We start from the raw sequence: 24,957 nt of genomic DNA on the forward strand, positions 1-24,957 counted from the left end.
ACTTAGACAGGCTCCACATCAGTTGTTCAGGATTCCAGCCACTCCATTCCATGCTCACCACAACCATCATCCAGCATCCCAGGGCCATGGGGCATGTCTGGCCATGTTCACTGGGCTGCTTTGGTTTCCTCCCCCCCCCCCGAGGTTTTGTGCTTCTCCAAACCTTGGGGCTCCGCCAAGCCTGCTGACACCTCCCTTTTGTACATGGGTGGGACTGTTTTGACTATATAAGCAATGGCACTCATAGCCTGAACATCGGAAATGGAGGGAACAATTATAATAATGTCAGTGATCTCCACTGGCCTCCAGCCAATTTCCAAGCCCAGCTCAAAGTGCCGGTACTAACTTTTACATGCCCTAAATGCAGCGGAGGCTGGTGGCTTTGATGTTAGTGGGGCGGTGAATCAGCTCTGGCCTTTGCACCTTGAATAGCTCCTTTACAGTTCTGACTGAAACCTGGAGCAGATTCACCACCCCACTGACACTGGAGCCACCAGCTTCCACTGCCTAAATGGCTTGGGGTCTGCTAACCTGAAGGAATGTCCCCTCCCATATATACCTGCCTGGACCCTAAGATCACCTTCAGAGACCCTCCTCCAGATTTCCCCACTGAATGAGGTGATGGGTGGCTAATAAGGTGAGGGCCTTTTCTATGGTGGCACCCCAGTTCTGGAATGCTCTCTTCACAGAGGCTGGCCTGGCACTTCCTTTGTGGTCTTTTTGGCACGAGGCGAAGATCTTTTCCTTTCCCCAGGCTTCTGAGTCCTTCGCTTTTGTTTTTACAATGTTTTTAGATCTTTAACCTGCGGCTGGTTTTTATTTCGGTTTCATTCTCTTTTAAGCTTCTAATGTTTTTATCATGTTGCATTTTATCATGTTGCATTTGCGGGGTTTAAGTTTTGTGAGCTGCGCAGAGCTTTGGCTATTGGGAGATAAAGAAATGTAAAAAAACAAAATAAACCCCTGTGCCCTCTAATTATCAGTTGCTGGGATCAAAGAAAGGAATTCCCTCCCCCCCATCCTGCCTGCTTTGAGCTTCCCAAACCATCTGACTGGATGCTGGTGGAGTTGGAATGCTAAACTAGATGGACTTTGGTGTCTGATCCTTGTGGTGCTGGGGGTTTTGTTGTGTTTTTGCAGAGGGGATGTGCAGAGGGTCAGGATGCAGGAGAGGTGACATCATGCATCCCAGCCCTGATGTTTGCTTTGCTTGCTGCTGACTCAGCATGGACCTGTGGAATTTGGAAGCAACAGCAACTGGACCGGGGCAGGGGGTGGAGATGTTGGAGAGGATTGTGAAGTGCGGACAGTCAAGGGATCATTCTGTGTCAACATCAGCTGCCAAAAAAGGCAGGTGACACTCTTGCACAACATGGTATTATCTCTCTCCCTGGCCTTGGATCTGCAATCACAAGCCTTGGTTCTGTGGAATGCAGTTGCCAAATTCTTTCCCCGGCCCTGCTCCTATGCCTTTAACAGGAGCCAGATATGCAGAAATTAAAGTTTTCTCCAGCACTTCATATTTCCATGCCAAGAAGAGCTGCAGTTTGCTGAATTTTTGCCTGCCAGGCTGCAGTTAAAGGCACAGGGCCACTCAGAAGAGTTGGCAACCCTAGAGCCCTCCTATAATACCTTATAAACACGCCATAATAAGCCGACTTTAGACAAAAATTGTGAATGGACGAAGAAGGATGTTTGTAGTGGATGGATCCCACCCATGTGAATAGACATCCTTCCCTTATTCCTGGCTCCTCCCACTCAGGCAAGCGACTGTGGTTTATATTCTGGGATGGCTCGCCAAGAGGCACAGAGATTTTGCTGTGATTCTATCTGCAGCTGAGTTCCTGCTGTGGTGGGTGAGTGGAGTTGTAAAGTTTGTGGCAAGTGATTTTGCAGCAAAGAGTATCTTTTGAAGGAGGAGATGGAAATTCAGGAGGAGAAGGGAAAGAAGAAACGGGGTTATGTTTTAAATTGGAGAAATGCATTGGGACAAAAGGATTTTTGACAGGATGTGGGGTGGCCATTCTACCTGCCTGAAAGGGTGGGAGTATCTCCAGTGCCTTTAATTCTGGATTGGCAAGGGGAAGGTTTGCTCACTTCCATCTGCTGGGTGGGTGTCTTCAGTTGCAATCTACTCTTTAAACCTAAATGAAGGTTGCCACACTTTTGACTCTGGCAGGGTTCCTTTCTATGCCCTATGCAACAGGTAGAAATTCAGGTGTAGCTTGCATATTATAAACCTGTTGCACAGGGGAAGGGGGGAAATGGGTAAACTGTAGTGATTAAGAGAAGAAACGATGAACTGGACCTGGAAAGTCTGAAGATGAAGACTTGCCTGTGTCAGAAATGCACAAGGGTTGCCTTAACTTGAAGTATAATAGTAGTTGCCTACCTTACAGGGCCATTGTAAAGATCACTGCGCCTAATGTCTGTGACACTCACTGAGTATTTAGGAAAGTATTTAATGAGAGGCTAGGTGGCCACCTATCAGGGGAGCTGCAGTGGTGGATCAGGGGGCTGGACTAGATGATCTTTGAGCTCATGTTCAACTCTATGGTTCCATGAAAAAGTAGTATAAAATGCTTTGGATGAGTTTACTTGTCAACATCTCTACCCTAGATACAGCAGAGGGATCCCCTCTCTTTTGCAATTTGTCTTGCATTCGAGCTGGTGGCTGGTTTGAACGCAAATATGGTGAACAGGAAAACCAAAATAGCTGGCTTCGGCAACTATTGCCAACTTATTGCCGGCCTTGATGCTGGATGCAAGAATTGCTAAACATATGTGATGTGTTAAAAATACACTCCTCCCTTAACTTCAGTTCACCCTGTTTTCCTGTATAGTACCCACAGTTTGATATAGATGTACATCTTCCTATAGCTCAATGTGACAAGTCAAACTTTTCCACCACCCTGCTATTCTTTTTAATAAATAGAGCTAGAATTTTCAGCATTTGGGGAGGGGGGAACCATTCCTTAAGCTGAATCCTACTTAAAGATGAAGCTGTTTCCCAAGTAATTGCAGTCTTAATTGTATTTAGTTCAAAAGTCAGTCCTGCTTATTTCAATGGGTTAAGCTCTTGCTGTAGGACAGGGTTGAGCAAATCTGGCCCTTTTGGGGCCCCAATCTAGCTCTCTGGGGGTCCCCAAATAGGCATGCCCCTGCTGGCCATGCTCTGTTTCCCTTGATGAATTTTGTGGGTTCCCAACTTTTGCACAGTTCCCCCCACCCCCCTGGAAAAGGCTTAGGGGCTCCTTCACATGGAGCTTTTATCCTGCTAATGAGATTGCTTGCTCAAGGAAGTTTGTGGGCTCTTTAGATGACCTTGTGACCCTCCAGGGCATCTCCTGCACTAAATGACCTTTATTCCGTTTTTAAATAGATAGGAGATAATGACCCTTATTCCATTGTTAAAAAGACTGGAGATAATGAGCATCTCTACCCCAGCCTAAAATCCTGCATTTAAAACGGGGCTTTCTGCTTCTGTTTTAAATGTAGGATCACAATGGACTCCCTTTACACTAACTTCCTTTCCCCCATCTCCTTTCCCCCTCCTCCTCCTCCTCCTTATCTGAGTCTTCCATATGTTTCATTGATCTCTCTCCTCTTCTTGCAGCTTTTCCTTTTTCACAGAGGGAACTCAAGTGGAACCCAAGTGCAGTAATTTCTGCTCATTATCTCTGATCCAGATGCTGTTACTTCCTGGCAGTATCTTACCAGCTTCAAGCTAAAATACGCTGGGTTTTTTGGTACATTGACCCAGTCACATTTGCCTTCAGCCCCATCTGCCACCAGAACCCAGCTCCTGATGGCTTCTCTGAAATGGCATTTGTCCCTCAGGCTGAAAGAGGTTCCCTGAACCTTTTATAGCTTCCTACTTCCTGCTGTGATGGTAGGGGGAAAATGATCTTCCACCAAATTCCAAAAATACGCAAAATATAAAGAAGCTTAGACAAGAGATATCAGATGCTAGTGCCAGAACTTCCCCCAAAGCTGCTGACACATGGTACTTGGCCCTAGAACATGTGAAATAACAGAGGATGCCACCAACCGAACGCAAAGGAGGTTAATAATTACGCGCCTTTTAGTAGTAATGTAAAAGAGGAATTTCAACTGCTGAAATTCTACACAACTTTTATTTTATTCATTGCATTTCTATACTGTCCATTAGCTGACACTCTGTGGGCTGTGTACAAGATGACGTCTGAAACTGCAAAATGCAATAACATAGTAAAACAGTCAGACTTCCTCTCCATCCATCCGTCCGACTCTTTCTCTTCATTTTGTAACCCAAAACAAAGCTTGGATGGGGAGACAGTATGAAGTCGGAGGAACATGCAAGTCCATGTGGTTTGATTTCTAACCAGACATGAACCCACCCTGCACCTTTCTCTTTAAAAATTAACTTTGAAAAGAAACCACATTGTTGAGAATTGCAAGCTTTGCTCGGAGTAATAAACTCAAACTTTATTTGGTTTATTGGCAGGGGAAACTCTGGCCTGATTTATATGAGTTGAGGGAAACCCTTATAAGGTTTTCACATATGCCTAGTCAAGTTTTTAGATTTGATTTTAAAGATATTTCCAACCTACTTTCTAATTCCATTTTTTTCCTAATCAATTAAGGGCATAATCCTATGCATGTTTTAGACAGGGAACAAAATCCTACAACAGCATGGCTGGCTGGAAGTGTTGGGAGTTGTAGAACTCTTTTTCTGTCTAAACACATAGGATTGTGCCCTCAGTGTTGCAGCTGTAATATGAAAACAGATTAATAAATTGGCTACCACTTCTGTAGTTAGTTGGTAGTTCATGTCTCACCCCCTCCTTCTTCCTGTAGGACTCCAACTTCCTGTATCTCTTTGTCCATTCTGAACACTTCCCAAATGGCTTCAGAGTGAAGCTGCATGTGGCAAAATTCTCCCTTTTTACTAAGCAATGAAAAGCACAGAGCTGTACTTTCAGTTAGGCAGTCCTGATTCAACCTGTTTCCATGTCGTTCCTAAAATGGTGATGGTGGGGACGTTGGGATCTGAGTTGCGTGACTCCTTAAGCATTGCCCAAAAAAGATAAAAGAGATGCCAAGCATGCATTTTTCATGTGCTGATTTATATGCATACATGCAAATTTAGAAATGATTACTATAATTTTAATAGAGATGCAATATATCTTGCCATAGCGGGGAAGAGTGTGACCAGGTCAGCTGTGTCTGTTGTCCAGGTGCTAGCTGTGGCCAGGCTACTTCAAGGCCCATGTTCCCCCTCCTTAGGGTTCTTAATCTTGAAAGCAGACTTGGACAGGAGAGCTCTTCTGACAGAGGACACCTTCAAACACAGTATTGTCTTCTGATGGCTCTTTGAATAGAGGACTTCCCTCTGTAAAGTAGGACACCCTTAGTGTGACTTATGCAAAACAACAACCAGCAACTCTAAAGACTACTGAACATGCGCCTAAAAGGAGAGCTTTCATGTTTTAAAATTTAAATATACTAAAAAAAAGGTAAAGGTAAAGGTGTCCCCAACCAGTCGTGTCCGACTCTAGGGTATGGTGCTCATCTCCATTTCTAAGCCGAAGAGCCAGCGCTGTCCGAAGACGCTTCCGTGGTCATATGGCTGGCATGACTGAACACCAAGGTGCACAGAACGATGTTACCTTTCCCACCGAAGCGGTACCGATTTATCTACTTGCAATTTCTTGCTTTCGAACTGCTAGGTTGGCAGAAGCTGGGACTGAAGATGGGTGCTTACTCCGTCACGCAGCACTCGGGTCTCGAACTGCTGTCCTGCCGACCTTCCGGTCTGCAGTTCAGCGTAGAAGAACAAACTTTCTAAACTGCAGTATTAGCACAGGCTCTGTTTTCTCTCTCCCTGCATTAGCTTTTTTCTTGAATATAGACTTTGTGGAAAAAGCTCTCTTCGCATAGCTGGTTTCTATGGGAGCCCCAAACGCTGAACAAAAAGCAAAGCAAAAAGTTGTCCGTTCATTCACACAGGGCCGATTCTTTCGTGTTCCCTCTGAAACAGTGCCTGCATTACTGCTCCCCCCACCTGCCCCCCAGGCTCCAGAATAAATAAATAAAATCCCAGCGTGCACACGAAGAATTGAAAATGCTGTTGCTGGTCAACCAAAGTGGAACTGTAGAGGTCTTTGTTTAGGGCTTGGTAGCTGTGCTGATGCCCAGTCTGATGATGCCCCAAAAGCCAGCCGCACAGACTGCCAGGCTGGGCTTGGGGTGTGGCAGGAGACTATGGTAGAAATATCAGCTTCCCTGGCTGATGGGGGATTGGAGATAAGGAAGGGATAGGCAGTTCTGCCATGGTGACGGACACAAGGAGGTCTGCCGCATGAGGCTTTCTAGGTTAAAAGCAGCATCTTGAATTGGGCTCGGAAACAGTCAGCCAGTGCAAGCTGTTCTTCACACAGCACGGAGTTAAACTATGGAACTCGCTACCACAGGATTTAGTGATGGCCACCCGTTTGGATGGCTTTCCAAGGGGGTTGGACAAATCCCTGGAGGAGAAGGCCATCCATGGCTGATAGACCTGATGGCTCTGTGCAACCTCCAGTACCAGAGGCGGTGAGACTGTGTACACCAGTCACTGGGGAACATGGGCGGGAAGGTGCTGTTGCGCTCATGCCCTGCTTGTGGATTCCTGGTTGACAGCTGGTTGGCCACTGTGTGAACAGAATGCTGGACTAGATGGACCCTTGGTCTGATCCAGCAGGGCTCTTCTTATATTCTTAAGTGGGCCAGAATTGAGGTTATATAGAATCATAGAATAGTAGGGTTGGAGGGGGCCTACAAGACCATTGAGTCCAACCTCCTGCTCAGTGCAGGAATCCAAGTCAGAGCATCCCTGACAGATGGCTGTCCAGCCTCGTCTTGAATGCCTCCAGCGTGGGAGAGCCCACCACCTCCCTAGGTCATGGGTTCCATTGTCGTATTGCTCTAACAGTCAGGACATTTTTCCTGATGTTCAGCTGGAATCTGGCTTCCTGTAACCTGAGCCCGTTATTCTGTGTCCTGCACTCTGGGATGAATGCTCCAGCTTTCTGGTCCTAGGTATTATGTGCTCAAGCTGCAGCTTCTGAACAGTCTTCAAAGGCAGCCCCACATAGAGCAGATTGCAGTAATCTAACTTGGAGATTGCCAGAGCAGAGACTACTGAAGCCAGGTTATCCCTGTCCAGACAGGGGCATAGCTGGGCCACCAACCCAAGTTGGTAGAAGGCACTCCGTGCCACTGAGGCCACCTGGGCCTCAAGTGACAAAGACAGGTCCAGGAGGACCCCCAAGCTACCCGACTGCTCCTTCAGAGGGAGAGCAACCCCATCCAGGACAAGTTGATCCTGATGGCTCTATGCTACCTCCAGTATCAGAGGCACTATGCCTATGTACACCAGTTGCTGGGGAACATGGGCAGGAGGGTGCTCTTGCACTCCTGTCCTGCTTGTGGGTTTCCCATGGGCAGCTAGCTGGTTGGCCACTGTGTGAACAAAATGCTGGACTAGATGGACCTCACTACCTTCAAAACCAGAGGCAGTGAGCATCTGTACACCAGTTGCTGGGGAACATGGGTGAGAGGGTGCTGTTGCGCTCATGCCCTGCTTATGGGTTCCCGGTCAACAGCTGGTTGGCCACTGTGTGAGCAGAATGCTGGACTAGATGGACCTTTGGTCTGATCCAGCAGGGCTCTTCTTATGTTCTTATGATCACCCTCCATCTAGTCAGAAGAACCACGTACTAACAGTATCTCAGTCTTGTCTGCTCTGCATTGGGCTTCAGTTTATCAGCCCTCATCCAGTGCCTGGCACTGATTTAGTGTATCCACAACCTCGCCGGATGAAGATGACAAGGAGAAATAGAACTGCATGTCATCAGCATACTGATGGCAACACACTCCAGAATTCCTAATGACCCCACTCAACAGTTTCATGGAGATGTTGAATAGCATCTGCTTTTTGGTATGCCAAAAATAGACCATGAAAGGGCCACCTACCTGCGGGAATTAACCTTCTTCCCTGCAAGGCTAGCTTTTACTCAGCTCAGATTTCAACTGATGCCCACTGAATACCTGGCTGGCAGGTTTTCTAAAAAGCCAGCAAAAGATCATTTCTGTGTATGTATATTAGGCCAAATTGAAGTTGCAGTGCATTACATTTTATACTGCCCTCTGTATAATTCATCTAGGGTTATGTTCATTCTCCCTTTTCAGACCTTTCTAGAAGGCCCATATGATGATCTTCGGATCAGATCGCTGCTGGAAGATATAGACAAATTAGTCAGTTACAAAGTAGCTCTGTTTGCCTAGCTGCAACAAAGTGAAGAGTGGCCTTTCTGAATTATATCAATGACAAAGCTGAGGGGAGTTTTGTTTTCTAATTTAAATGTATGCTTAAATCCTTTTATTTGTATTTCCGAGGCCCTACTTGTGTTTTATTGGAATGATTGTTCAATGTTTTATAAATATGTTCTCTTGTGTTTATATTGTAATGGCCATTGGTTATAAACAATAAAATGTGAATGAATGAAGAACAGCATGGGGGATAAAACCAACCTCTGAGGAACCCCAGGACACACTCTCAACACTTCATATGTGCCTACTAACCCACAAAGCTTAGGGAGCCCTGAACTACCATATGAAAAAGCAAGTTGATCAAGGCTGTATCATGAGCCTATGGTGGAGACACAAACCTGGAACCCATGACCTGGGTCCTAGCAGCCATTGGCATTCTTTCCTGTCAGCTTAAGGGCAGGCATCCGGTGACCTTACCAAATGTTCTGACCTCTGCTTTGTACTCGGCATAACTGACTGAGGGTTTTCCTTGTTTTCTGCTTCCTGACAGATAACAATGTCTCAGCCCAAAGGTGTTGTGGTCCTTGCCTACAGCGGGGGGCTGGATACATCCTGCATCCTGGTGTGGCTGAAGGAACAAGGCTATGAGGTCATTGCTTACCTGGTAAGAGGATAATGTAGGCTTAAGGCAGGTTCCTTGAGGGGAAGGGCTGGAGCTCGGTGTTAGGGCGGCCACTGACACATTGCCCAAAGGAGGAAATGCATCACCAAAAACAAGGACCAAGGAGGACACCCATTTTTGTAACATTTGCATAGGTAAATGCATAGATACAGATGCAAATTTAGAATTAATAATTGCAATTTAGATAGAAATGGGGTACATCGCACCATAGTGTGCATGCTCAATCTGCCATCCAGGTGCTAATGGTGGCGGCTGGTGACTCCAGCTCCAGAGGAGCTGTGAGTCTATCCAGGGTTGTAGTGACCACCAGCCAAAACTCTAATGGTGCTGTCCAAGGCCCTGAAAGGTGCTATCCAATGTACTGAACCGTTTTTGTGGGTGATAGTGTTCACTGCCATGGATAGCACCATTAGAGTTTTCGCTGGTGGTAACCAAAACCCTGAATGGAATCACAGGCCCCCCAGGACTGGAGTCACCAGTCACCATGGGATGCTAACTGTGGGTGGGGGACTTCAAGTACTGTGTTCTGCTTTCCCTCCTTATGGTTCTTTGACTTTAAACCAGATTTGGACTGGACAGCTCTTCAAAAAGAGCATTCTGTGATGATAATATCCTTTGGAATCCAGTAGTAACCCATTGCATACAGACAGATAAGCACACACAAACAGAGACACAGGCATGTAAAGCCCCCCCACACACACACATTCACACAGACACCCCATTCACACAGACACTCAGGCATTCTCTCTCTCTCTCTCTCTCTCTCCCCCCTTCCCCCTCTCCCCCACACACCCCATCTACAGAAACAGATATACACCTCATTCACGCAGACGTCTCATTCATACAGACACTCGGGAACTTTTCTACACGAGGCTTTTATTTGGCACTTCTGATTCCTTACTCGTGGTTGTTTACAGGCTCTTCGGATGATGTTGTGATCCTCCAGTTTTGCTTCTGTTCTTTCAGAGCACTTTTCCAGGGTCTTTTTTTTTTTTTTTAGAATAGGGAAAATGGGGTATTATTTTAGAAAAGGGGAAATGGCGCTGCTTCTCCTTGTTTATTTGAGGTTTTCCGATACAGCACAGCTCCACCTAGAGGTTATATAGCAGAGGAACAAGAAAGGAAACACTCTTTGTGTAGAGCTCAGATCTCATTGCTGCGATGAAACTGAAAGTAGATACAGCGATTAGCAGCCTTGTGTAGAAAAGCCCTTGGGCATTCTCTCTCTCCCCACCCCCTCCCTCTCCCCTTCTCTCTCTCTCTCTCTCTCTCTCTCTCTCTCTCACACACACACACACACACACACACACAGAGCATTCTTACAGACATCCATTTCACACTCAGGCATTCTTGCCTGAGCTGGCTGTTCTCATCTCTCAGACAACTTCTCTTGTTCCTGTGCTGGGGGAAAGGTGAGAAAAGCCACCAGGAAACGCTGCCTCAAGATGCTCCAGGTGCCTTGAGGTGGTGGCCCCTGACAGAGTGCAGGAGCCGGCTTTTCTCACCTACCCCACAGTGCAGCAAAAGCAAGGGCAACAGAAAACCTTTGGGATGTGCTGCCGCAGACTCTGAGATATTTCATGCTGTCTCTGCCCCACCTCAGTTTAACTGCCACTTCTTTGCCTTTCCCTCCCTCAACAAGGCTGAAAGAAGTTCTATCACTCCATGTGCATCAACATCGCTATAGTAAGGAAACTCCATGTGAGGAAGAAAGTCAGAGGCTGAGGGCTACTCCATCACCCATACTGAGTGGTTTGCAGAGGCACCACTTTTCTTTTCTTTTTTTTAACAAATGCTGCCATGCTATTGGCTATGGGAATCCTACATGGATGCCCGTTTCCAGAATATTCCAAAGGTTACTTTAGCTCAGGAAGCTTGGAAGACAGCAACAAGGGAAAGGGCCGTCTTGGTGGTGGCTCCCCAATTAGGAAATGATCACTCCGATGAGACCCACCTGGTGCCAACATTGTTATCTTTTTGGCACCAAGTCCAGACCTTTCTCTTCTCCCAGGCATTCGGCAGTACATAAGTGATAAGTTTTAATCGATCCTGGATTGTCTTATGGTTATGGTTGTTTGCTTGAGATTGCTTGTTTGAAGTTGTTTTAGATATATGTTCTCTTGTGTATATTGTCTGTTCAGGTTTTTTTTTTCATGGAAATGGCTTTCAATCTCTGTATACTGTATTTTTAATGTTTTTAATCTTTGTGAACTGCCCAGAGAGCTTTGGCTATTGGGCGGTATAGAAATGTTAATAATAATAATAATATGAGGGAGAGAGAAAGCAGTGGTCCTAGACACCCTGCCTGCCATCTGAATCTGCCTGAGTGGGAGAGTTGGGATTGTTCTGAGCATGTCTTTAAGGTTGCAATCCTATGCATGTTTAGACAGAAAAAAGTCATACAGTTCCCAGCATTCTCGAACATGGGAAGTCTCCTTCACGTCCCAGCCTTGGCCACCCCACCGACATTCTGGGCTGACATTTCAAAATCAATGACAGCTCAGCAAAGATTCTGCTCTGGTGCTTCCCATCCCGACCAGCTTAGACCCCACGGTATAGCCAAAAAGATGTGTGTATTGTGCTTTTCTTTATCTTCCAGGCCAACATAGGACAAGATGAAAACTTTGATAAAGCGAGGGCAAAAGCACTCTCCTTGGGGGCAAAAAAGGTAATTGTCGTGCTGTCAAACGGGTTCAAATCTGCGGGGCTCTTGACCTGGTCTACTTTGCATGGTTGTTGTAAGAGTTGTTTGTTAGGTAAAGTGCTTGGAAAATGACTGGGGTGTGTGTGTGTGTGTGTGTGTGTGTGTGTGTTTTAGAAAAGGTTTCTGTCTATAAATGTCCAAGTCTGCCCATATTCCACTCCTAAACTATTTTGCTAGCATCCTTGAGAGAAGTATGATTAGAAAGCTGAGACGGAGAAGGTAACAGTCTGGGTCTGAGCGACGTGTGACCTGTTACCTGGGAAAGAGTTTCCTAAATGCCCCATCCTGTTGCTGGATCATGCAGGCTAGTTTCTGGTGGGTCATCAAATGCCAACTGGTTGCTGGATCCTGACTGTTCTTAAACCAGAGGGCACTCTCAGGATCACTGAGCAGAAATCAGTAATGCTTTAACTACAAGAGAGCCTGAGTATGCACTCTTTTTGGGTAAATTTTAAACGACTCCAAAACTCGGGATGATTGGATTTCTCCCCTTGCATTCCTTTGATCACTTCATGATTTCTCTCTATGCTGCATCCCACTCCTTCTTGTTTTAACAAGGAGAACTGCTAAAATCTGGAATTGGATTGTGTACATTTTCCGGCAGTTTTCAGTTAATCTTCATTGCATCACCCCATGCTTATTTATCATTATTATTGATATTGTTATTATTTTATCTGAAGCATTTTAACCTCACTCTTCGGGTGAAAAAAAGCAGCTGGAGTGGCTTACAAAGATCAATAGTAATAAGAACATCTCTGTACCTGGGCAATCTAAAATTGGGGGGGAGGGTGGAAGGGGAAAGAAAAAGTATACTTGGGAGCTAGATTCTTAAATACAAAGTTCTTGTAACCATCAGCTGGCGGCATGGAAAACAGTTCAAGGAGAAGAGGAGCCAAAAGTTGCTGTTGTCTCAGCAGAATCAAAGAAGTTTTCTGCTTCCCTTCTCTCCCTCTGTGGCCTGATGGGATGGCTGTTGCCAGCTGAACTTTTAGACCACGGGTGCAGGACCTCAGGTCTTGGGGCCAAATGTCCACGCCCCCTGACTCTACCCCGTCACCTGACCACCGATCACTTGGTGGTTTCTTGGCTTTTGTGCAGGGTTTTGTGTGTGTGGTGTTTTTTTGTGTGTGTTTTTTTGCCAGGGCTGGCCCTACCATTAGGCAGGTTGAGGCAGTCACTTCAGGCGGCAGATGCTAGGAGGCAGCAGCAAGGTGTTCAAGGAGAGAGATGTGTGCCTTGCAGCCTACCCTGTGTCTCCTAAGTTAGTCTACTGCCTCCAGGATCAGTGGAGGATGTTATCCCAAGGTTAATCTTGAAGACAGATTCATCTGCCAGTCCAGTCAGCTTTTGTACATGGAAAGGGAGGGGGCACCATCTCTTTCTTTGCCTCAGGCAGCAAAATATCTTGGGCCTGCCTTGTTTCTTGCCATTCTAAAAGGTTGAAATGTCTCTTCTAAGGCTTAGTTAGAGCTTCAAGTTACAATATGCTCCATTTCTTTTGCCTTTGGCTCTGCTCTCTTTGTTTTCGGCCCTGTCCAGAACTGGAATGTGGCCCCCGAGACCTTAGCTGAAATGGCATTTGGCCTTTGGTTCAACACCCCTGTTTTAGACATTTGTACCCCTCCTGTAGGACAGGAAGGCCTGGCGTGCCTGGCGTGCTATGGTCCATGGGGTCACGAAGAGTCGGACACGACTGAACGACTGAACAACAACAACAACCCCTCCTGTACAGTTCTGACCGGCTCTGACTAAAACCCAGAATGGAATAACAGCCCCACCGGAATTGGAGCCATCACCTTCCACTGATCATGAGTGCCACTGCTGGAAAGGCCCTGTCTCGTGTACCCACTCACCATATTTCTGATGGCAGGACCCCCCAAGTGGGACTTCAGAAGATGAAAGAAGTTGTCAGGCGGGCTCTTACGGTGTAAAATCACCCTTACCCTTCACAGCTAGTACCTGCTGTCCCCCCACCCCACCCCCCGGCCAGTATTCTGAGGTGGAAACATTCCTCCTTCCAGTCTCTGATAAATTAACGCAACCCCACCCATTTCTCCTCTCCTCTCCCTCCGCAACCCCCACACCTTCAGGTTTACATTGAAGATATTAGCAGAGAATTTGTGGAAGAATTCATCTGGCCAGCAGTCCAAGCCAACGCAGTTTATGAGGACCGTTATCTTCTTGGCACTTCACTGGCCAGGCCTTGCATTGCCCGCAAGCAGATGGAAATTGCACAGAAAGAAGGAGCCCATTACGTCTCTCATGGAGCTACAGGCAAGGTAAGGCAAGGAGGAGCTCTCCTGCTTAAAGATGGAACTGGAGCCGAGTGTATGGGGCAATACCTGTGGTGAGGGGTGGAGAACCTATAGGAAGCTGGCTTGGGGCATTTCTACATGAGGCTTTTATCCTGCACCTTGACTGGGGCTTCTGCTTCTGGATTGTTTGAAGGATTACGTTTGGCTCCTTTACACATGCTTTTTTCCGGGAGGTTTCTTTCTCTGCCGTTCTATGTGTTTCATTATACAGCCACTAGATGGCAGTGTGGTATAGGAGAGTTGCGCAAATATCCAGAGCGCTTCATAGTGCCATTCAGGATATACCAGACTTTCCTTGATCTAAACCCCCACCCCCACCCCAGCGATAATGGTTGCAAAGCACGGGAGAGGCCCTAGGGGATGATGACATCCTATACAGGACCCGTAAACTACTGTGCTGTGCTGTGAATGAACAATCATGAACTCACATTAAACGCCTCATGTAGAAAGGCTCTTAGACCAGATCAATATTATTATTATTATTATTATTATTATCATCATCATCATCATCATCATCATTATCATTATTATTATTATCATCATCTAGCTTGATATTGGAACAGCGGCTCTCCAGGTATACAAAGATATTTGCCCATCACCTGCTACCTGATCCTTTTATCTGGGGATGCTAGGTGACCGATCCTGGAACTCTGGAAATGGGCTGGATTTGTAGGACTTCTTTCTGTCTAAACATGCATAGGATTGCACTTTAAACAACTGAGAATAGACTGGGATACTTGGCTTCATTTTTCAAATAGTATGTTATTTATTTATTCGTTCGTTCGTTCATTCCTTGGCTTTGCTACTCTGTCTGTAGAGATCAGGAGCGGGTCTCTAAGAACACCGTGCGGAGGTGGCACCTAAGCCAAGAAGCTGTGAAGTCTGTGTGGCGTAGTGGGTAGAGTGTTGGACTGGGATGCAGGAGATCTAGGTTCTAGTCCTGGTTCAGCCATGGAATTCACTGGGTGACTTTGGGCCAGTCGCTGACTATTAACCTCACCTACCTGACAGGGCTGTTGTGAGGATAAAATGGAGGAGGATTATATAATAAGCCTTCTTGGGTTCCTTGGAGGAAAAAAGGCAGGATATAAATGTAATATTAAAATGCAATAATAAGTAAATAAGTCCCAAACTTACTGGCAGACTTATTCTTTCCCTCAGATACTTGCATAGCAGACACCCCTAGAATTTGAGAAGCTTCAAGAGGGTTGTTTTTATGGTTCAGTTGGCCAATAGAGGTGCCTGCTCAGAGATCTGGGATAATAGACGGACTCTCCCCTCTGTCTAAAAGCAGTTTAGCTAATTTTTAACAAGGAAAGAAAATAGACATGGCTCAAGAAGCTGGACACTTTTCTTATACTTCCCACAAAGACAGAGTTCAAGGAGCCTATTCCTCTCCTCCCCCCCACCCCACCAACACACGATTTCTGAAATTTGTGAGAATTCCAGATCTATTTTATATGTATTTATTTAACACATTTATATACCACTCTTCATCCGATTCAGATTCCTGGTGGGGGTGGTCAGGGGTGTGGGGGTGACAACAAAATACAATAACAATGATGACGATAAAAGACAGCAGATAAAACCATTGTGCTGGCCAAGGTTTAGACAATCAAAAATGCCCGTGTAAATAAAAAGGTTTTAGCCTGGTGCTGAAAAGACTGCAATATGGGTAACCAGGCCAACCTCTTTAGGGAGGGAATTCCCAAACTGGGACTCTGCCACCGAAAAAGCCCTCTGCCTTGTGGTTGAACTCCCCACTTCTGATAGAGAGGGCAACTGGACAAGGGCTTCAGAAGAAGATCTTAAGTTGTGCGCAGGCTGGTATGGGAAGAGGAGCTCCTTTAAGGACTTGGGTCCCAAGCTGCTTGATTTTGTTTTTCAAAAGTGCTTCTAGTCCTCATGCTTGATGCCATTTTTAAAACATGCATTTTGACACAAAGCTTTAATGTTCCTTTGCCATCAAATAGGATTGCACCCTTAGGGTGCAATCTTATAGAGACAGGCAGCCGCCTCCGAACTCGGAGGTGACCGCCTATACAATGCAGGCGAAGCACGGAGGGGATCGTTCCCTCCACGCTTCTCCTGCCCTGCATTTGCAGTGGCAGCCGATTTCAGCTGTCTAGCCGTGGGAAGGCGGAGTGGGAGAGGAGGCTGCCGGACAACACATAGGATATGTTGTACCGGCATTTCCGCCTTCCCTGCCCCAGAACGCCCCGCGGAATGCCCCATTTTGGCCGCTCTGCGCTCCTCTCGCGAGCGCGGAGCACAGGGCCATCTCGCGCTGCCTGCGAAGCAGCGCCGAAGGGGGGGAAGGTCGGTTCTCCGGGAACCAACCTTGGAGCGCGGACTCTGAGGTTGGTTCCCAGAAACTCACATATCCTATGGCCCTCTAGCTGCTGACTGGCGGCCGTAGGATTCTTCCCTCCATGTGCTATGATTATGCCTTGCAGCATACAACGGGTGGGAAACTTTTTTCAGCCCAAGCGCCAAATTGGTTCTGGACAATTATGTCAGGATCTGCACACCAGCAGTAGGTGGGGTGACACCCCACTGAATGCTGGATTAGCTGACTCGTTGCTCTGATACAGCATGGCTTTCTAAATGTTGTTTATATGTTTTTATGTACTTGCTGTATCTTATCATTCCTGACATGAGCCTGAGATAGTGAGCCCCCTCCCAATCTTGCCATGCCTTCTCTAGGCCTGCCAAGGCTCTCTTTCAATCTCAGCCTCCCTATAGAAATTAATGAACGGAACTAACTTGATTGATTTCTTATGATTTTGAGGACCCTCTTGAGAGAAAATTAAACATCTTTCTTTTCGGTATTACAGTTCATTCTGAATGCTAGAGAATGGTACGGTCACCTTTCTTCCACAAGAGGGTGCCAGAAACCCATGTTTTAAAAATGCATCCTCCGTGTCCTTAATTTGCTGACTCAGGGGTTCACCGTCTGATGAGGCAGAAATTGCCCAGTAGAGGCAGAGACAGACCACAGAACAGGGCCCGAAATTTTCCGGCATCAGGAGTACAGCTAGGTAATTTTAGACTCCGGATTTAGTGGTCTTAAGCCCCCTGAGCCTTAGGTAATAATGTGTCATACCTCAGTCACTCCTAAATCTGTGGCAAGCCACTCCTGCAGTATTTGGGGGCCCTTCTCTTCATTCTGCTGAGTGGGACACTGGTCTTCCCAAAGTCCTGCTCTGATGTCGCCACAGAGTGTCCAAAGTGGAAACTTGCTGACTCGAAAAAGAGAAAACACCCCAAGGAATGGCTGTGTCTTAGGGATGTCGGAGAAATCCATTGGGGGTGGGGGTGGATTTCAACGGGTTTTCCTAGTTTCACCCCCCAGACTTCCTTTCAGTTCCTACCACTGTGGCCAACTTCATCTGCAGCAAGTTGGACCAGTTCGTGGATTTTTCTGGGCATTTTGCAACCCCCCCCCCCAGGTTCTGAAATTCGTGCAAATTTCTAAGCAATTCGTGCAAATTTCCAGGCAATTCATGCAAATTGTGGCCGAATTTGTGCAAATTACCCTGCAGGGCTGGTGGGAGGATAAAAAGAAGGGGGTGGGAGAGAGAAAGAGACTTAATGTGCACTCCTATGCATGTTTAGACAGAAAAAGGTCCCACAACTCCCAGCATTCCCCAACCAGCATGCACAGGATTTTGCCCTTATTTACCTTGCCCTGTTTTTCCTTTTTTTAATTGTAATTTTATTTTAAACATTTCTACAACGTATTATAAACCCATTACATAAAAATATATATGCAATGCACAGAAAAGACTCAAACTTCAGCTTTGGAACGTAAAGGTATTCTATGGTACCAACAAATTCAATAAACTAAATCCCTCCACAAGGACTTTTGGGACTCCAGGGGCGTATATTCAGGAACACCTCTATTTGCAAGTGCCCTGAATTTCTTGGAGGAAAGGTGACATAAAAATACAGGAAGTAATGCAAGCACACCTCCATCCCTTGAATGCTGTATTACTCATTTTATTTCCGAGGATCAGGCTGTTAAAATTCTAAGGGGGCTGTGAATGGCTCAAGCACAGCCTTAAAGGTACTAAAATACCCACTTTGTCTGGCATAAAATGGGAACAGTCTGCTGCCCCCTCTTCTTCCCGTCTTTTAAGCATCTGTGGGCACTAAGACATATGTACCTTCCTCCACTCCACTCCAGCCCCCACGGTGCGAAATTAAGCTTTGCTTGCGGGGAAAATGGTTATACAGACAGCAGAGACCAGTAACCCGACCCCCCGAAGAAGGCCAGCCTGTGGCTGCATGGCCAACTTCTTAAATGCACAGCACACACCATCTGCAGGGGTCTCACAGCTTGGGAGCAGATGGGGTTGTTTGGGGCCTGTAAGGGAAATGAGCGCTTTGGTAGAGGTTTTCTCCAGAGTGTTTTGTAATAGTCCCTGGAGCAAACTTCTGTGAGCAGCAGAAAAGATGGTGGGGTAGGGGGATTTGGAACTAGAGAATGGGGCAATGTGCCCTCTTCCCCCTGCTGAAAATGTCTCCAGCCAATGTCCGTTCAGATGAGAAGGGCTGCCGTGGTTGATCAGTCCTCAGCATCTCTGGGTAGAATTGGGGAAGACCCCGGCCTGAGACCCTGGAGGGCTGATTCCAGTCAGAGCAGACAATCCTGAGCAAGATGGAGTAGTGGTTTGTCTTGGTCTAGGGTGGCTTCTTATGTCCAGCCAAATCATAGTTGAAGGAGGCTTCTTCAGTTAGCCAGGAGGATGGACTAATACAGCTGAAAGAAGCCAGAAAGAGAGGGAGAACACACCAAATATTAGAAGGAGAATCAGGACCAGCCCTATCATGGGGCAGAGTGAAGCAGTTGCCTCGGTCAGCAGATGCTGGGAGGTGGCAGCAAGGTGTTAGAGGAGAGAGCTGTGTGCCCCATGATCTGCTCTGCACTCCTTAAGCTACCCTGCTGCTTTCAGATACAGTGGAACTCGTCCTCCCATCATCCGTGGTGAAGACAGATTCATCTGCCAGACCCGTCGGCTTTTGTGCGTGGCATGGGAGGGGACACCATCTCGTTCTTTGCATCAGGCAGCAAAATGCCTTGGGCTTGCCCTGAGGAGAATGCAGCAGGCAAAGCCAAGGGTGCCACAAGAGTTACTTAGAAATAGACAGCTCGGGGCCCAGATACCTCAAGGAGTGCCTCTAGAGTCGGCATGGTTGGGCACCTTCTGAGGGTCCACATTCCAGTAGGGGCCCACTGACAAGAGCCCCCTGGACTTGCTCCTCTTCTTCACCCTTGCGACCTGCTTTTCCACCTTCCTCATGCTCCGGCCCAGGCAACGGAGGTGGTGAGAAGGAGGAGCAAGAGATGCCATGGCCTCCTCACTCCCTGGCTCTCTGCCTGCCAAGCAAGCAAGTGGGAGCCGTGATGAGGAAGAGGAGCAGCTGGTGACCGTGGTGGTGAGAAGGTGGTGAGAAGGAGACGCCACGGCCTACTTCCTCACTGGGTCTCCACCTGCCACGCAAGCCAGTGGGAGCAATGTTGGGAAATGAGGATAAGAAGCAACAGCAGCTGGTGACAATGGTGAGAAGGCCGACTCCCCGAGGGAGGGGGCCTGTTAAGGGCGTCTTGCCCAAGAGCCCCCCAAAACCTGGAGCTGGCACTGAGCCGCCCTCCCATACCAACTGGCCTGTGCATTCAGATTGTCAGAGGATATTCTTCTCTGTGCATTCTCTTTAGGAGAAGTACGTTACGCTTGTACCGAAGAGAGGGCTGTCTCGCTCTGGTAGTGTCAGGAGCGCCCTAGCTGCCTCTTGCAGTCCCCACCAATAGCCAACTCAGGACACAGACAACGAGGATTCTTTCTGCGACTTTATTCCTTTATTCCTTTATGACTCTTTCAGATACTAATCACTAGCGACTAAGCAAGGAACAGCACTGGGGAAAGATAGCAGAGTAGCCTACGCTCCAGGTAAGGCAGTTGGTCCCCGTTTGAAGGGGAACCACAGGAAGACCCTGAACTTATGGGCTAGGGAGAGATCCTCCCTCTTACCCTTGGGTCCTCGGGACGCGACCGTTGTTTGAGCGCCACACGAGCAGAGCGCCTCCTTTCGGCGCCCTCCATCTGTCACTGCTCCCTGCGTCTGCGCCGAGCGTCCAGCAAGCCCCCCTCCAGCGCTCTCTCGCTGCTAGGGTCACTATCTATCCCAGGAATGCTGTCAGGAGGAATCTCTGCCAGCTGCTGTGCTTGTGAGAGATGAGCGCGCTCCTCTCCCACGGATTGCTGTTCCTCCTCAGAATCAGAACTGCTCTGGGGCTCTATGGGCTCAGTTTCCACCCTGACAGGTAGCACCTCAGCTTCGGAATACCTTCTTAAGGGAGGTAATGGTCACTGACACAATCCTTTCCAGTGCCGATTTAAAACGTTTCATTTGCCCAGACATTTTAAACTGTGTTTTCACTGGCTTGACGAGTGATTTCTTCATTGGACTGTTTAGTGTTTTAAATTGTATTGTAGATTTCATATTTTTGAATACACTGCAGGGAGGTATACTGTTTGGGCGAAGGTACCATTTATACATCCTTAAATAAATAAAGGAATCCCTGATGTATTAGGAAGCTACCTTAGTCTGAGTCATACCCTTGGTCCATCTAATCCAGTATTCTTGGCACTGACTGGCAGCAGCCCTCCAGGGTTTCAGGCAGGATTCTCTCCTTGCCCTACCTGGAGAAGCTGGGGATCAAATGTGGGGCCTTCTGCCTGCAAAGCGTGTGCTCTATTACACTGAGCTATGGCTCCTCCCATTTGCTGACCTTCATCAGGGGTATTCGTTCAGCAGTTGGACACATCAAATATCTCTTATCAGGAGGCTATGTAGAGCTTCGGCTATTGGGAGGGATAGAAATTAAATTCATCATCATCATCATCATCATCGAGAAGCTGCATTTCCACTAGGGATGTCCGTCACTTGAAAATCCAGCCTTTGGGGGGCCTGACAGACTTCTGGTGCCTGCCCAACTCAGCTTGCATTTATGAGCCAAGCCGTGAATTTTCCCCCAACTCCAGGGATTTTTTCTGTATTTTTATTTGTCAGGCCGCAATTTGTGCAAATAAAGATTTGTGTGAATTGCAGCTGAAATTTACGCAATTTGCACAAATTGCAGACATACTTTGCGCAAATTAAAAAAATTGAAAATCTGCTAACTGGCCCAACTTGCTGCAAATCGAATCAGGTCAGTTGGTGGAAAACACACCGAAGTCTGGGGGCCTAGCCAACAAAGCTTCTTGAACTCAACCACCCAAATGGATTCCTCCAACATCCCTAATCTCGACACACATCTGTGTTATATCTAGGGTTGTCAATTGACCACAGATAAAAAATAGATAGCTTGGTCCACTCCTGCACCTTTAACAGAGGTTTAATCTGCAGAGATCAAATGGTGTGACCACACTTGGAATACTGTGTGCAGTTCTGGTCACCACACCTAAAAAAAGATATTGTAGAGCTGGAAAAAGTGCAGAAAAGGGCAACTAGAATGATCAAGGGAGGGGAGATTACAACAGCTGAAATTGTTTAGCTTGGAAAAAAATGTGGATAGGGAGACATTTTTCTCCCTCTCTCAAAATACTAGAAGCTAACGGGGTCCTCCCATGAAGCTGATTGGTGGGAGATTCAGGACAGATAAAAGGAAGGACATCTTCACACAGTGCAGAGTTAAGCTATGGAATTTGCTACCACAGGATGTGGGGATGGCCACCAATTTGGATGGCTTTAAAAGGGGGTTGGACAAATTCCTGGAGGAGAATGGCTACTAGGCTTAATGGCTATGTGCTACCTCCCAGTACCAGAGGCAGAGAGCCTGTGTACCCCCATTGCTGGGGAACATGGGCGGGAGGGTGCTGTTGTGCTCATGTCCTGCTCAGGGGTTCCTGGTTGACAGCTGGTTGGCCACTGTGTGAACAGAATGCTGGGCTAGACCGACCCTTGGTCTGATCCAGCAGGGCTCTTCTGAGGTTCTTCTTAAGTGACTTTAAGATTATGAATGCAAAGCTGTGTGTGTGTGTGTGTGTGTGTGTGTGATCCGCACAGCCACAAAGTATAATGATAACAACGACAATAACAACAACAAGAACCACCCATTGCAAAACGGGACACTGAGAGGGCACACCTGCAAAGCTAAGCATGCAAACTGCAGGGGTGGGATAATACTAACAGTAATAACGTACTCGGAACCACACAGAAAAGTAGCGTTTGGAACCCAGCAACAGGTGTTGAGAGCATCCAAAATCCACCCCCTTGCACGTCCACCACAAAGCACCCCCCCAAACTACCCCTCTGCATGTCTACTCAGAAGGAACAGTGAAGCACAGCACAGTGCAAACATCTCGCTTATGCATGTCTACTCAGAAGTAAGGAGGACTGGATTAAGCATGGGCAGCAAATCCTGTGCATCCAAAATCCTGCTGCACTAGGGAGGTTATGACCGTATCAGGCATTCCTGCAGTTCAGTATGCTCCAGCACCCTGCCTAGTGCTCTGTGCTGTCTGCTGAGGCAGAGAAGGAGCATGGGAAAAGTCTTGCTCCTTAAAACGCATGCGCAAAGCAAACTTCATCAAGGCAGCGGAGGTTGGAGCTAGCTGAGTGTGCGTGGCACACAGTGCGGGGAAAGCAATTCCTTTTGTTCAGTTTTGGGGTGGGTCTGGGAGGTTGTGGGAGGGGGTTGTCTGGGACACGCAGGCATTGCCCCACACCCCTTGCCCCGCACCCCTTGCCCTACGACATGGACCGTCTCTGCCTGTGCTTATGCAAAATTGTGAGATTTGTGTTCGCCTGATTGCATCAAACACATCTCCCTGCCTTGCTGGTTGTTGACTGTGTAGAATCACACAGAATCTATGAGATGGCTTCATGCCAGTATTTTCCTTCGTGATGATGGTAAGCAGATGGGCAAGGGATTACACATGCACAGAGAAGGTTAATTAGAGAAAGACACTGTCTGGGGGTGTCTCAAGCCATTAGCTACAGACTTCATCAAAAACACAGACCCTGCCCCCCAGCTTTTACTTCTTCCTATGCCTGCCATGTGCTTGGCGTCCTGAAGTCTTCTTTCCTGCTAAATGGTATGTGATTCACTATCCTTCAGAGGAAGGCAAAAGAAATGCAACTTCTTAAATGCCAAATCCACTTACAGCTTAGGTCCCAAATTCAGCTTCCTGAGAAACTTGTTTTTTGTTTTCATTTTCAAAGTTTCTAGTCCTTTTGGCTGCAAAGATACGCTTGAAAGCACACTGGCAACAATGCCTGGTGGACCTCTGCAAGCCAGAAAGGTAGCTGAATGAAATTTCCAATGCTGGGGCGGGGTTATGGTTCCTTGAAAAGCACCCTGCCCCTTCCAATGACTAGGATAATTAGCATAAATTATGCAAGTCCCAAAAGACTTGTCCGATTTTATCCACACAGTATGAACTGACATCCTTCTGTGTTAGTCTGAGAAGCACAAGATTGGTTTCAAAGCCACACTGGTTGTTTGTTTGTTTTTTAAGTGCAATTTTATTATTTTGCATCTGATTTGATTTTTCACACCTCTTCAGAGGGTCAAAGTTTCGGTCACATTGCCTTAATTCTGTGTTCCATGTAAATCGAGTTATGTAGCAGTTGTGCCAAGAACAGTTTCATGTGTCAAATAGCTTTGGAGTGTGTGTGCATGCGTGAGTGCATGCGTGTGAGAGAGAGAGAGAGAGAGATTTTTATCCAGACTGTGACTCTAGAAGAAAGTGTCACCTTCCTTTCTGCACACCATGGTCCTGATCAGTTGCCCCTGCCCTCCTCGGTTCCTTTTTAATGTAAAAAAAAAAAAAAAAAGTGAAATGCAAAACTACATATTTAATACACTGTGTAGTTTGCCCCTTTTAGAATATGTCAATTGGGTGGACAGTGGACATTAAGAAAAGAATGCATGGGGAGGCATTTTGATGGCTTATTGTGTACTGTCAAGATTGTTCTTGCTGTTATTTACTGAATGCCTCTAAGGTGCCAAAGATTTTCAAAGTGCTGCTCACATATTGAGAGATAAGACAGTCCCTGCCCCCAGGCTCGCAACCGAATAGATGCAGTACAAAAGGAAAACGGTATGGGGAGGGAAGAGGAAAGTGAGCGTTGTAGCAAGATGCTTTTTCCCTGGCTGATGGTAGGGGCCAGGTTGGTCTCCGCTTGCCATGATGTTCTTCCTGAGCAGAAGGAAGTGCAGCTTCCCAGTGGCCCTTGGTATCCTGGCAATGGATGAGGCCCTTCAGCTCTCCAGACCCAAGGTAGCTGTCTGTTGAATAGGTTTGAATAGGTATTGCATCAATAACTTCTGTTCAATCTCCTCAGGTCCCCCCTTACTACCAGAAGATTTTCCAGCAGTTATGTTGAGGACTAGAAGCTTTAATGTAGGCAAAAGAAAGCAAATGGAGCTTTTCCTGAAGGGGTGGTCTATATCACCCTCTTCGGTGCTGTCTGCCTTGGTGGAACTGAACCTCCACGTTCAACTGCAAGTCCAAAAGTGGCCAGTCATGTTGGCGGCAGACAAATGGCTGGCCCTGGATCCATCTGACAGGATCTGAGCATCTGTGAGATGAAGTATTTGAGTCACACTTCGTGCTGAAGCTCTTGTTCTCTCCTTTCAGGGTAATGATCAGATTCGGTTTGAGCTCACCTACTATGCCCTCTGCCCTCAGATCAAGGTAAGGAGCTCTACAGACACCATTCACACGACTGCTTCTCGCTAAGCCTGTGTCTTAAACCTGGGCCTGATCCAGCCAGGACCCACACGAAACAGATTCGAGGGTACCAATGTGACTCACGTTCACTTGTGTGAAAGAATGATAGACAGTTTATGGGTGGAAAGTGGATGCAGACAATTAAAGCAAAGACGCACCCCTCAACTCAATGCTGTAGCTGCCCCAGTTCTCTTGAAGCAACAATTTATTTATTTA

The 24,957-nt window shown here is 47.0% G+C and overlaps 1 protein-coding gene across 1 annotated transcript in view; it reads left to right on the forward strand.

The window, feature by feature from the left end:
• Positions 1 to 1,806: 1,806 nt before the first annotated feature.
• The window catches only part of ASS1 (argininosuccinate synthase 1), a 115,850-nt gene continuing 92,699 nt past the window's right edge, over positions 1,807 to 24,957 (forward strand). Inside the window, exons 1-5 of the mRNA XM_084821334.1 lie at positions 1,807 to 1,856; positions 8,846 to 8,959; positions 11,577 to 11,645; positions 13,772 to 13,960; positions 24,649 to 24,705. Of these exons, the coding sequence (XP_084677460.1) occupies positions 8,852 to 8,959; positions 11,577 to 11,645; positions 13,772 to 13,960; positions 24,649 to 24,705 (423 nt within the window). The 5' untranslated portion in view covers positions 1,807 to 1,856; positions 8,846 to 8,851. The remainder of the gene's footprint in view (positions 1,857 to 8,845; positions 8,960 to 11,576; positions 11,646 to 13,771; positions 13,961 to 24,648; positions 24,706 to 24,957) is intronic.

The sequence above is a fragment of the Heloderma suspectum genome, chromosome 14, assembly GCF_057233095.1.
Source record: "Heloderma suspectum isolate Gila_16-S chromosome 14, 16-S_ref, whole genome shotgun sequence".
NCBI lineage: Eukaryota > Metazoa > Chordata > Lepidosauria > Squamata > Helodermatidae > Heloderma > Heloderma suspectum.